This window comes from Coregonus lavaretus, assembly GCF_964263955.1.
Source record: "Coregonus lavaretus genome assembly, chromosome: 16".
Classification (NCBI taxonomy): Eukaryota; Metazoa; Chordata; class Actinopteri; order Salmoniformes; family Salmonidae; genus Coregonus; species Coregonus lavaretus.
The window spans coordinates 1,813,146-1,827,964 of NC_140003.1; the positions used below are offsets into that span (position 1 = coordinate 1,813,146).

Below are 14,819 nucleotides of genomic sequence, written 5' to 3' on the forward strand. Positions count from 1 at the left end.
TTGTCCTTGGCCACCTGCTGACAAGGCTGACAAGATAGGACCCTTTTGTCCATTGTTATTGGATAGGAACAGAACTTATAACCAGCTCCTGACCTAAATAGATCTTAGCACAACATTTTACTCAACATATCATATTCCATATTCACTATAACAAATATATTTACTACGACATTAGCAAGAACCGCCACATCCTCAGCCGGCTAATCCAGTGTGTGAAGTTTTGCGGAGTGTTTGAGTTAGCTTTGCGAGGCAAAGATGAAACTGAGGGCTCCACCAACCCTGGTAAGCCAACACTTTTGAGATCAGTCAATAAATGCTTCTGGTATTGACTTATATGCTGCCCCTGTCTTCATGTTGTTGCTGGACATATCTTTTTTTAAATGTGTGTAGGTCACCTAAATCATCAGAAAAATTGCCCCTCCTGAGAATTTTTTCAGGAGCCGCCACTGACTGTAAGTTAGCCGTAGTTGGCTAGCTAGCAAGCAAGGGATAAGAACGTTGCCAGCCAGTATGGCAATGGAACATTTAGAACGAACGACTGGGATCCATAGATAAAGAACAAAAAGACTGAACGACTGGGTCGCGTCTCTGGCAACCGAACCGATAGAACGAATGACCAGCCGGCTTGGTTAGCAACCCTAGATTTGTGTCGGGACTATCTTGTGGAAAGATGAAATAGTATTAATAAATTCATCAAAATAAAGTTTTTTATGAAAATATGTCAATCATTATTTGAATATGTTGGTAATCCGTTGTATAAAAGTGATAATGGCCTCGAAGCCGGTGTTTGGAGGATATATTGGCACGGTTTAACAACACCCGTGCCAATATATCCTCCACACACCGGCTTCTTGGGCATTATCACTTAAAGACAATAGCAAGGAATTTCTCTAACCTTAAATTCAGCCTGCCACTGTCCAGCTAACCACAGCCAGCCAGAGGCTGCGAGTTTTTGTAGTTTCTATAAATACCTTACATTTGTTGTGGTTTTGTCATGTGTAAATAGGGGCTATTCTTTGGGTGCTGAAATCCGTAGTTTATTATGTGATGTCAGAGCTCCAGTCCGCCCACACTAGTTGCTGCTCAACTCCATTGTAAATCGTGGAGTTGAGTTTAGTCGGCTAGGCACCACAGCCCCATGTGCATGTGATAGCCATGGAGGTGTGTAACGTTACATTCACTTAGCCCAGATGAGACTCTGCCTATCTGTTCTTTCTTGCACAGTATTGACTTAATTTCAATGTAACATTATTGTTTCAAACAGGGCCAGGAGTGAGACACTACAACGGGCCAACAGTGCCAAGTCTGGGCTGCATTCAATGACAGAACACTGTATATAAAATATAGGGGGTGGGGGAGGGAAATACGTTAACATAGTGTGTAATTTCTAATACTTCTCTTGCATTTTGTAGCTTAGGTTTCTGGCTGTAATGGGTGCCAATGACCTGAAGTCGACAGTGTGGCGGTTGCTACCTTGCATTCTGTCAAACCGTCTTGCCATTGCCACAACCTGGACTGGGGCAGGGAATAAGGCCTGTTTCAGGGACTTGTTTCTGAAGACCATTATTCACAATAAGTTTTGATATTATTAAATGTGTTACACTTGTTTTCTCTACTTTTGAGTAAATTCTTAAACTCATGTGTAAGATCATGTGTGATTAAAATGTAACTCAATGTTCTTTCTTCGTGTATAGGAGCCATTCAGAAGAACCCTGCAACCAGGAATGCGACGGATGAGGGGTCCAGATTCAGGTCACCCGTTACCGATTGTGAAGGCATGCCTCTTATACTTGATTTAGTTGATTTAGTCATTTTATTAGTGTTATATAATTGCAATGTCAGTTATTTGATTGCTTTCCTATGTTACTTATTTGATTACTATGTCACTTTTGTCACCATTGGACAGCGTGAGAAGCCTGCAAATACATGACAATACAATTTGATTTGACTGGATTTGGATTGGGTCATCACCAGTGGATCCAGGTTGACCAGGAATGGCCCTCGATATATATTGCACACACAAACATTTTTCAAATGGCATCCAATGTATCTTAAATTATAAAAATCTATATCCTCCAAAGTGACAGGGAGTAGGCATGCCACTGGCTTGACGCTGAAAAAAATCGTCTTTCTTCTGACTGGCAGCTGTAGTGTCACTGGTCGGTATAAGGGCGGGTGGGCTTTGTTAGGAAAACCACACATGAAAGGCAGGAGCACGGCTGATGCTTGACAAAGCCGCCTATCGCGGGCGCCCGGTGAATGAGGCCGATGGGCAAAAAAGCCGTTGCACCGCGCTCGACCATTCTGGAGGAACGCCGGCCTCCCAGATGCTCACAGCTGGTGCTGAATTTAATTCATATAATTGCACTATACTGTGATTTGTAAATATAAACCAATCTAAAAAAGTATAGTATGTTTTATTGACTACAGTTTTCAAAAGTGCATTTAAAGAAGACAAGTGATAATTAGGGCTACTTTTATCAGTTAGTATGTTTACTTAACAGTCACTTAAAAAAGTGTTACAATCATTCCCGGTCTCCCTTATTTGCCTATATTTGCACTCAATGTCCCTTGACGCACGCGATTACGTATGAGATACAACATCTCAAAAACATGTTTGAGATTAAATAAAGCCATATAAAATAATGAAGTGTCATATAATATGATATAATGACTTGTAATAAACATATTTAAATTCTGTCTGTCTGTTCTTCAAAGGTTTCCACTGTCCCCTAGCTCCTCCCTCTCTGTACCTTGTGACAAGCACAACTCATCAACAGAGCGTATGCGGCGCCGCATTTATCCGCTCATTCTCCTCCTGTCATTCCTCCTTCTATCTTTGATCATTGTCCCGCCGCGCTCAGCCCAAACCCTCCTCACTCACCACGTCTTTTCAGCATCTCTTTCTACTCCCCAACTCATCAGAGGAGCTAAACTCCCGTGGATTCTTTCATTTGGAGTTTCTCGACAGCCGCACTTTTTTTCTGCAGGAGTGGTTTTTATACTTTGAACTTACTCTTCTTCCCTTAGGTGACCATGGCCGTACCGGCTGCTTTCATGCCTTCGATCTCCACTCCTTCCGCGACCACGTCCCCGCCGTCAACAACTTCGTCCCCGTCTCCCTCCGTGGGCCCCTCCGGCCAGAACCTGTTCCGCTCTGAGCTCCTCGCCACCAGTAGCCCCGGCATCCCGACCCCGACCGGGACTCTGCCCAGCAAGCCAGTCTACTCGACCCCGTCGCCTGTTGAAAACACCCCGCAGAACAACGAGTGTAAAATGGTAGATCTGCGGGGGGCGAAGGTGGCGTCTTTCACCGTGGACGGCTGCGAACTCATCTGCCTGCCCCAGGCGTTTGATTTGTTTCTGAAGCACCTGGTCGGAGGACTGCACACGGTGTACACCAAGCTGAAGAGACTGGAGATCACGCCGGTGGTGTGCAATGTGGAGCAGGTCCGCATCCTGCGAGGGCTAGGGGCCATCCAGCCAGGAGTCAATCGCTGCAAACTCATCTCCAGAAAAGACTTCGAGACTTTGTACAATGACTGCACCAACGCCAGGTGAGTGGAGACATGAGAGATGATAATTTGATCTAAAGGTTTTATGCAAACTTAAGTTTAGCGCGTCAAGGTAGAAAAGCTGTAAGACAGGAAGGGGGAGACATTTTCCATTTTGTGGAAGTCATATGTTTGAGATGTCATTTAGCTGTAATGACTGAACTCTAGGTCATTTTTTGTAATGCTCTGTTGTGCCAAATCTGACTATAGGCCCATGCTGTTACGGAGTTTTTAGTAGGCTAAACTGGAAAACACAGATGGACATGGCGAGGGCGCACCGCTCGAAAAAGTTGTGGCAGGTTGATTGATGGCAATTGCATTTTTTCCTATTGCAAATAGTTGTGTCAGTGACTTGCTCAATCCAAACGAATTTTAAAACGCAATAGTCACATTTTAGTCAGTTGAAAGTGTTACTAAATTAGGCTACTTGAGGAATTTAATGGCCTGAAATTCAAGTTCCCAAAACCCACAGCAAGTTGAAAACCATTGCCTGGAGGGAAAGCTCCAACATTAAAAAATACTACAGTTTACTATAGAATACTACACTACTTACTATAGAATTCTGTAGTAAACTGTAGTATATTGTAGAATTATATACTACACACTGTAGTATACCTCTATCATGCGTAGGACTTACTATAGAATTGTGTAGTATACTGTAGAATACTATAGTAAATACTACATTATATGCTGGGTAGTTTGAGCCCTGAATGCTGATTGGCTGACAGCCGTGGTATATCAGACCATATACTACGGGTATGACAAAACATTTAGTTTTACTGCTCTAATTACGTTGGTAACCAATTTATAATAGCAATAAGGCACCTCAGGGGTTTGTGATATATGGCCAATATATCACGCGTTGCGTTGTGCGTGAGAACAGCCCTTAGCCGTGGGATATTGGCCATATTCCACACCCCATCGGGCCTTATTGCTTAAGTATACAACAGACTGCAAAAACACTACAGTTAATACCACAGTAATGTCCGCAAAAACACTACAGTCTGCAAAAACACTATAATAAATACTACAGTAATGTCCGCAAGAACACTACAGTCCGCAAAAACACTTCAGTAATTACATAGTATACTACAGTATTTAATTTGCATATAGCCTGCCCATTCCCCTCCCCCATATCCCAATTTGTGCCACCCATAACTGAGAAACCTACATGCCAGGTATAGACCATATATTGTGTTCCCTACAGGTTATAGAAAATAATAGAAGTTCTGAACTATCCATTCAGACCTCAATCCTATCTACCTACAGGTTATGGAAAATTTGCAATTAGAGTATATTGTCTAGTAGTTTTCTTTCAGGACAAAGCCCCCACTGTTTTGTCAAAGATAATAAAACAAAACACTATAGTAAATACTACAGTAATGTCTGCAAAAACAGTACAGTAAATACTACAGTCTGCAAAAACACTACAGCAACTAGTACTACTACAGTCAATACAGTTTTTGCTGACTTTAGTCCGCAAATACACTACAGTGAATACTAATGTAAAGTGTGCGAAAACACTACAGTGAATAGTATAGGATTTAACCATAGTATACTATAGTATTTTTTAATGTGGGAGCTGTCATCCACTGTGTGTGTGAGCCTTACCACATTTCCACTCTAAATTAAGCTCACCATTAACTCTACTTTATTTTTAAATGACATTGAAATAAAAGTAGGTTATCCTATCAGCTGTCCTAGCCATAGGGGCAATCATTTAAATTCTTTGATCTTTAAATTAAGTAAACAACATTTTAAAACAGACCATAGAGAATTAAAATAATTTGATTTAAATTGCTTAATATACTGTTTGTCTTCAGATGAATAAATCCTTTTCATAGGGAGTCAGTAGTTTATTTTGTCCCTAGTTAAAATTTCACCTGGATCATTACAAAATACACTCTTTTTTTTTTTCTTCCACCCATGCTAATGTGTAGGAGGATTTTATGGGCAAGAGATTTAGGTAGAGATCAATATTTGATTTAAAGCCATTTTTAAGTGTGCTGTTGCTCATATGCTGTGATGTATTGCTCAATCTGATAGGATGGGTTGAATCAGGTCAAATATGCCATCTAATCTGTTATGATTGATTTAATATTGATCTCCCATCGCGAAATGAGCTGGAAATGCAAATATGATGGAAAGTCTAACATCAACAGAGATAGATCTTTTATGGGGGTTATGAGAGAGTCCTTAAGGCCTTAAGATGAATGCACTAAACTGTAAGTCGCTCTGGATAAGAGCATCTGCTAAATGACTCAAATGTAAAATGTAAAATGCAAAAACAACACTATCTGGGTGCAATGTTACGGTAGGCATACTGTTTAGGCACAATGTTACTGGTCTATTTGAGGATGATGTTGAGTGTGTAAGATAATTGTTTTATTACATTTTGCTGTAAGACCCACACTTGCTTGCATAAACACAAATATGCGGATGCATGCACACACATTTTATTGTCACCAACAAATAGAAATGTATGGGTGGGTTCACATAAGGTTTACATTTCTGAATTTAAATATTCAGTTATTTGCAGTATAATCAAGAATAAGTATTTTCTTGTTTACTGCTATTGAATCAATATACTGAAATGAATGCACTGAAGGGTTATTCACTTTTTCAAAGTAAATATGAATTTGCTCACAATTAATTCTGAGGAAGACACAGCAATGTTTGCAATGCATATAGCAGAATATGCAAACATTACATTTTGTGACATTTGGCCATGCGTTTGGGCCCCTGTATACTGAAGACCGTTAGTTATTTATTATGATTGAAAATGCATGGCTTTTATCAAATTACGTTATCAGCTTTCATCAGTGTTTTGAACTTATTTTCAATGCCTTATTCAGATATGCTGTGTGTACATGTTGATACCAATGGATTAATAATTTACTGTATTTCAACATTTTAACATTTCATCTCTACATCTGGCCTTAACACTATTTTTATCCGACACCCTATTCATATTCACAGACACTCAATTCACCGTACCCTCTCTCATCATGCAGCATTTACACAAACCTAACAGAACCTACGACCTCCCCTTCAGATAGAGAGTTCTGGAGCAGTTCTAGACCACTCCTATCCCCATTGAGCGTTTCACCCTGTATTCTCTGAGTGTGTGGTTGAACTCCCCGGGTTGTGAACGGAGAGGTAGGGAACGGAGGGACGGCCAGACAAACACACACACACACACACACACACACACACACACACACACACACACACACACACACACACACACACACACATACATACATATACACACACACACACCCTGCCTGTCCCATTTGGAGAATTACATCATGGGTTAGAAACAGAGGCATCCGTCCACTTGATATAGGCCTAGTCAGGTGCTAACATCTAAAGAAGAGGAGTAATTGTATTTACAGTACTTGGTTGACCTATTTCTGTTGTTTGGAGCTCGGTCAGGGAAGTTGTAATTCAGAGCAATGTATGCTGAAAAGTATGCCCATAATTGCCTGGGTAATTTGTGGGCTTTTTAGTCCACCAAAAAAGTAGCCCCATGTAGGACAATGAAACAGTTTACACAAAGTTAGTGCCGTGGCCTGACATACTTTAGTTTATTATCCCAAGACCTTTTCACAATGACGTTCTACTCTTTCATACAGTGGCGGTTTTCGGTGACAATGGTGTTCATAATACTCCTGTACCAGTGGCGGTCTGTGCCGTTTAAGATAAGGGAGGGTGATTCTTTTTTTAATGAGCATGGCCTTATTTCTATTACAGCATATTGGATGACCGTCATTCATATTCTATTCACCCAGCTCAATGTAACATCAATAGGTTTAGGCTACTACATGATACTCAAATTTTCCCTGTACCGATCATGAAGTTGCTACAACCTAGCCTATGAATGAAAGTTTACAATGTAGGTGCACAGGTTGAGTGAATTTTGAGTAATCAAGGTGACAGTCATTGACACATTCGATACCACCTTGCAGACTCTTGCTTGCATCTAGCTGATCTATGGTGTAATCATTAATTCAACAGTTGCAAATGTGAGTTTCTATTGGAAATATTCAGGTATGTTTATCCCTGTTTTGTTCCGTTTGCTTCTGTTTAAGAAATATTTTTCAACAGAATCGGCGGAAGGAATACACCCCTGATCACACACAAACACAGTTCACTTTCATACCAGATACAGTTGAAGTCGAAGTTTACATACACCTTAGCCAAATACATTTAAACTAAGTTTTTCACAATTTCTGACATTTAATCCTAGTAAAAGTTCCCTGTCTTAGGTCAGTTAGGATCACCACTTTATTTTAAGAATGTAAAATGTCAGAATAATAGTAGAGAGAATGATTTATTTTAGCTTTTATTTCTTTCATCACATCCCAGTGGGTCAGAAGTGTACATACACTAAATTAGTATTTGGTAGCATTGCCTTTAAATTGTTTAACTTGGGTCAAACGTTTCGGGTAGCCTTCCACAAGCTTCCCACAATAAGTTGGGTGAATTTTGTCCCATTCCTCCTGACAGAGCTGGTGTAACTGAGTCAGGTTTGTAGGCCTCCTTGCTCGCACACGCTTTTTCAGTTCTGCCCACACATTTTCTATAGGATTGAGGTCAGGGCTTTGTGATGGCCACTCCAATACCTTGACTTTGTTGTCTTTAAGCCATTTTGCCACAACTTTTGAAGTATGCTTGTGGTCATTGTCCATTTGGAAGACCCATTTGCGACCAAGCTTTAACCTGACTGATGTCTTGAGATGTTGCTTCAATATATCCACATAATTTTCTTTCCTCATGATACCATCCATTTTGCGAAGTGCACCAGTCCCCCCTGCAGCAAAGCACCCCCACAGCATGATGCTGCCACCCCCATGCTTCACGATTGGGGTGGTGTTCTTGGGCTTGAAAGCTGTCCCCTTTTTCCTCCAAACATAACAATGTTCATTATGGCCAAACTGTTCTATTTTTGTTTAATCAGACCAGAGGACATTTGTCCAAAAAGTACGATCTTTGTCCCCATGTGCAGTTGCAAACCGTAGTCTGGCATTTTTATGGCGGTTTTGGAGCAGTGGCTTCTTCCTTGCTGAGCGGCCTTTCAGGTTATGTCGATATAGGATTTGTTTTACTGTGGATATAGATACTTTTGTACCTGTTTCTTCCAGCATCTTCACAAGGTCCTTTGCTGTTGTTCTGGGATTGATTTGCACTTTTCGCACCAAAGTACGTTCATCTCTAGGAGACAGAATGCGTCTCCTTCCTGAGCGGTATGACGGCTGCGTGGTCCCATGGTGTTTATACTTGCGTACTATTGTTTGTACAGATGATCGCGGTACCTTCAGGCGTTTGGAAATTGCTCCCAAGGATGAACCAGACTTGTGGATGTCTAAAAAAAAAAATCTGAGGTCTTGGCTGATTTCTTTTGATTTTCCCATGATGTCAAGCAAAGAGGCACTGAGTTTGAAGGTAGGCCTTGAAATACATCCACAGGTACACCTACAATTGACTCAGGTGATGTCAATTAGCCTATCATTTTCTGGAATTTTCCAAGCTGTTTAAAGGCACAGTCAACTTTGTGTATGTAAACTTCTGACCCACTGGAATTGTGATACAGTGAATTTAAAGTGAAATAATCTGTCTGTAAACAATTATTGGACAAATTACTTGTCATTCACAAAGTAGATGTCCTAACCGACTTGCCAAAACTATAGTTTGTTAACAAGAAATTTGTGGATTGGTTGAAAAACGAGTTTTAATGTCTCCAACCTAAGTGTATGTAAACTTCCATCTTCAACTGTACATACAAACAGCTCGTTGTATATATAATTCCTTCTCATCTCACCTTTTCCCTTTGCTTGTGAACTTCAGTGCACAACACGTCAGCTGTCTGTGACCAGGCAAAAAACCCTTTCCAAGCCAAACCTTCATATCATGACTGCTAACCGCTACACACAGCCTACATTGTTGTCACGTCATAGTCAACATAGCTACTAGAACTAACACGTTAGTAAACCCGCTACAATCATGCAGTACAGTGTAGCAGCAATCAGTTTAGCAGTTACACCGGCAGGACCCGGTGGCAATAAAATAATACAACTAAAAGCTTACCTTCACTTGGAAGAGTTCCAGTGATGGATAGCCATAGCCAGATAGCTAACATAGCATCCCTCTCTGTTTGAGCTGGGTGTTTGAGTAGGCTAAACTAGCTATCTGCATTTGACACTAGCTAAGTAAGTGAAAGTGAAAAAATATATACTACGAAATGTAGCTAGCTCTCCTTCCCCCTCTCTCTCGCTCTCTCTCTCTCTCTCCCTCCCTCTCTTTCTTTCTTTTGCCTCCTTAATTTTGGAAGAAATTAATTTGTTCAAAACTGTTGAGTCAATTACTCACCACATTTTATGCACTGCAGTGCTAGCAAGCTGTAGCTTATGCGTTCAGTACTAGATTCATTCTCTGATCCTTTGATTGGGTAGACAACATGTCACCCTACAGACTGCTGCTGAGGCTACTGTAGACCTTCATTGCAAAACAGTGTGTTTTAATCAATTATTTGGTGACGTGAATATATTCAGCATAGTTGTATCTATAAAGGATAACTTTTTTAATGTTTCACTATTCAAATTCACTGAGGAGGATGGTCCTCCCCTTCCTCCTCTGAGGAGCCTCCACTGTCCTGTACAATAGGTTTCACTTTTTCACATGGCTCTTTTTCCCATATACGGGTTGAAAATGGCAGATTTTGTCATTGATAAGCTCCTAAATTGGAACGCAGTGGCTGTAGAGTAACATACTATACATGATGTCAGAGCTCAGGTTCTCCGCTTCACAGCGCTGCATCGGTTTTGACTGACATCCTTTATAAACTTGAGAACCGCGCGCGACAAGAAGATGCCCCCATCCCTCCCACTAATTGGGTTACTTGTGCAAATTTTTTGTTGTCTGAGTGAGGGAAATCCTGTAAGTCGAGAGGAGTCGATGTGTTCTGAAAAATGAGACGTTGAGGATAATATATATATATATAATAATATAATAAATACCGCTTTAATGTCATACAAGCAAACCACACACCTGTGAGTCCAAATGTGCACTTCATATTTCCATATTTTAAAACGTATGCCTTTTACAGTATCAACATTTATGATCGCTATGTTTGATCCACAGTTACAAGGATGCGTTATACCCTGGGTTGTCCTGAACAGAATGAGCCTATGTTTGCCATATTTTGGAGAAAATTTGCAGCGGAACACGCACTTGAATTCACTCATGAATCATATTTTATAACTTAGCTAGCCATGTTGGCAACAGAATAAGCTTTCAAATGATGCCCACCTGACCGAGATTGCGATTTATAATGGAACGTTTTTGGATTGCGTAAACAACAACTGTGATTGTGTGATGGGCTGTGTTCCAAACAAAAAACTACAAGTGTGCTTGCGTCAGCTCCTCAATGGAAAAGCTAGGAGAGCAAAAAAAATTCACTTTACACTAAAGTCTCTTTCCTTGAGTGATAAAAGTGCATTGAAATGACTTAGGAACTGTGCACAGTTTGGAGAGGTGTGTGGCCACTCGGCAACACAAGTTAGACCTCTCACTCAAACCCTTGAAATCGTTTTTTTTTTCTTATCTTGCACCTACTCCACATTTAAATTTGAATGAATATTCTTATTATGTTACTGAATGTATCTAGAATATTTTCAGATTTAGTTATTGACAAATGCTGTGAAAAGTACAGCAAATGTAAAATGCACATAAAATCAACAGCATAATGTTTGGATTCAGTCTTGTGTCAGGTGAACTGTTCTGTCCTCACCTTCGGTCAGATAATTTCCCCATTACCTCCAGTGTTCTCTTTCAGTTGCTACCATGGTCATGCATATGCTTTCTATAGTTCTTCTGTTAGAAACATTTACATTTGGCACTATCCATATATGCCAATTTCCACGAGTGTAAGGGGTTAAAACAACAGACTCATTTCAGCCACTGTATGAATAGCGACACGGCATCACTGCTGGGCCCATGCAATGTTACTTCTGATGTCTCACCAAGATGAGGCCTTGGGTGTAAATGTTGCCACTATATGTATTATGCTCACTTTAGATTACAACTTTTTGAATACGTTAGAACATGTTTTGGGTATGTAACTCGGTGTGTTGTTGGTGGCACTTTATTTGACAGTTTACTTATTATATGTTTACTTAAGTAATATGGTAATATCTCAGCTGTTGATACACTTTATTGGTGTGCTTGCTTTCATTGCTGTGTGATATCCTATAGGTCGGATGCCTTCCGTCCCCAAAGCCAACGTCTAGACGAGCTGCATATAGGCTACTATATCTATTTCTGTGCAGAGTGCAATGATTTATTAGCCTTTTCCTTCATGTACTTTCAAGGGACTCTCTTGCCAGATTACCTGGGTCACAGACAGATCCTGAGTCAGTTATATCCCTACTCTCACCCCAGATGACCACTGCCCCTTCTCTTTCACAGATCCTGGATCAGTAATGATACATTCCTACTGTCACCCCTGTTCCTTCACACATAAACAGATCCTAGGTCAGTTATACCCCTACTGTCATCCGAGATTACCACTACCACTCCTGATCCTTCACACAGACACAGATTCTCAGTCAGTTGTAATATCCCCACCATCACCCCAGATTACCACTGCCCCTTTTGCTCCTTCACACAGACACAGATCATAGGTGTTTTCCATAAGCGCAGCCATCGGCTAAATAGCCAATAACAGACTAATTTTTCCAATTCATTAATTAACTAAGCTTATTTTCATTTAAAAATGTCAATTCGCTAGTCAGAAAAGTCTATATAGCCTTCTCCTGCTAGAATGAACAATATGCATCTTCTAATGATCTATTGATAGGACAGGCGCCTGTCAGTCATAAAACGAGCGATGACAGGGACAGTGCTGGTTTGTCAGTCTGTTGTCTTTCCTGCCTCTCGGTACCTTTGTTATTTTTGTGCGCTCCGGTTGGCTACAGTCAAAACAAAGATCATGGCGGAGGGAGAGCATGATGCTTCTTCATCGTCTCCTGTGAATGAATTTACACGTCCCATGTAATGTAAGTGGTAACGATGAGTTGAAATCCACGTAATTATTGTTTTGTGGCACATTCATTATTATTTTTTCGCGGGTTTCATAGGCCTTCAGCCAACCCCGGACTTGGGGGGCCTAGGCTATTTACTGTTCTTTGATTGACGACCAAACAGCTTTTCTTGGCTAGTTTATTAAAAAGGTGTTGAACTGACTGAATAAAGTCAATCTCCTATATCCCTTTGCTATTCATAAATCATACAACATAGTTATATGTCCATGATATCGCATCAGGACAAGTAAACTAAAGATCTTAAGGTGTCGACATTGAGTAGTCAACTGCTGCTTTCTGTGTAGCAAAGCCCATTTTTACTACCTGCTTCATTCTTCAATAATACCCTAGGTCTATTCATGGGCACCTGACTTGGTATAAAAGTGGGGGTGCACAATCTGACGGGGGTCTGGGGGTCCTCCCCCTGAAAATATCTGCATCTTTAAAACCATTTTCCTGCAATTCTACATAGTTTCTAAACAGCGAATCGATGTTTACTTGCCACAATAAACTAAATTGAAAGAGTAGAATAGATTTTGTTTTTGCCACAATAAATTAAATTGAAAGAGTACACTAGTTTTTCGGACTAGATTACTAATCTAGGATAGTGTACCTCAAATTCCCACCCACAGTGATTGATTGACAGGTCTGAAACCCTACCAGCTCTGTGACAACAATCCCACTCACAGGCCAAACTGTTAAAGGGATAGTTCACCCAAATTACAAAATGACACATTGGTTTCCTTACTTTAAGTGTCCACAGCAGCAGAGCCAATAAAATACATTATTTGAAGAACAAACATCATTGTGGCAGTTCACATATTGCAGTAAAACTGTAAATATTACTTTAATCTCAAGAGACGACAGGTTTAATGTTAGAAAAAGGTTATCTTACTTAGAAAATAGTCCTGATAATATAGGCGTAGGCCTAGACAATATCCAAAACAACTAACAACAATCTGAATTCATACATTTTCAGTAATTTGTATTGTAAAGTTATGTCTTTCTACTTGATACCACTACTCATTTTATCAATCTGGGAGATAAAGTCATTAAAGTATTCAACAATTTAGCTGTGTATTTCGGATGGAATCAAGGCATTGGAATGTACCTGAGGCCGCTAAAGTAGAGCTCGTTCTGCATTATCTTTTTCAGGTGGCATGCCCCCCCGGACCCCCCCAGCCCAGAACTTCCTGACTGGCTACTTTTTCTATTTAGCGGGCTACTCCGTGTATTTACGGAAAACACTGCCCACTGTGACCCCAGATTACCACTGCCCCTTCCGCTCCTTCACACAGACACAGATCCTAGGTCAGTAGTAATATCCCTTCTCTCACCCCCGTCTAACAGTACCACTCCTGATCCTTCACACAGACACAGATCCTAGGTCAGTTATAATATCCCCACCGTGACCCCAGATTACCAATGCCCCTTTTGCACCTTCTCACAGACACAGATCCTAGGTCAGTTAATAAGCCAGATCTCCTTCCCCTTACTGTACAGTATTATGACACCAGGCCCACTAGAAAAGGCCCCATCATACTTCAGCTACTTGTTTTCCTTTTCACTTCCCCCTTGGGGGGACAGAGAGGGCTTTTCAGTACTGACTGTGATACTTGAACTCTGGGATAGGTTATTATAACACAGGGGAGGTGGCACGTCGCCTATCGCAGCTCGGTCATTGGAGGGTTTGGTTAGATGCAGGCTATCCGGTGGCGGGGCAGAAAAGCAGAGGTTAATTGACAATCATTGTCTACCCCTGAAGGTTAGACACGCTAACGCCCCAGACGACGCTTTGGGAATGGGACTCACTTTTCACTTACACACCATTTTTTAATAGATTTCCCCCTCCCCTTTAAAGTCAAACGTTTCCTGTTCTGTTAAGTCTGGGATGTTAGATGAATGGTGGTGAGGTTAAGGTTCAATGATATGGCAGCGTGGTATTGACAGGATAGTGTATTTTATTTTCTCCCCAGACGTCACCTCTCTCTCTCTCTCTATTTCTTGCTCTCTCTCTTTCTCCCTCTTTTATTTTGGCATGTTTACACCTAAACAAACATATTTGCAAATGAAGATAATTGTTTTGCTTAGTGCTCAGTATGAGCTTGGCACTAAGGATGCCAGCTTGTCTAATGTTTACCCTCTTCCTTCCTTCTCTCTCCTCTCTCTCTCACACTCACTC

General features: G+C 40.8%; 1 protein-coding gene across 1 annotated transcript in view; it reads left to right on the forward strand.

The window, feature by feature from the left end:
- Window positions 1-3,036: 3,036 nt before the first annotated feature.
- Window positions 3,037-14,819, forward strand: part of LOC311143383 (dachshund homolog 1-like) — a gene marked incomplete at its 5' end in the record, with an annotated part of 259,085 nt that continues 247,302 nt past the window's right edge. The window contains one exon of the mRNA XM_084179218.1: window positions 3,037-3,557. Within this exon, the coding sequence (XP_084035344.1) occupies window positions 3,037-3,557 (521 nt within the window). The remainder of the gene's footprint in view (window positions 3,558-14,819) is intronic.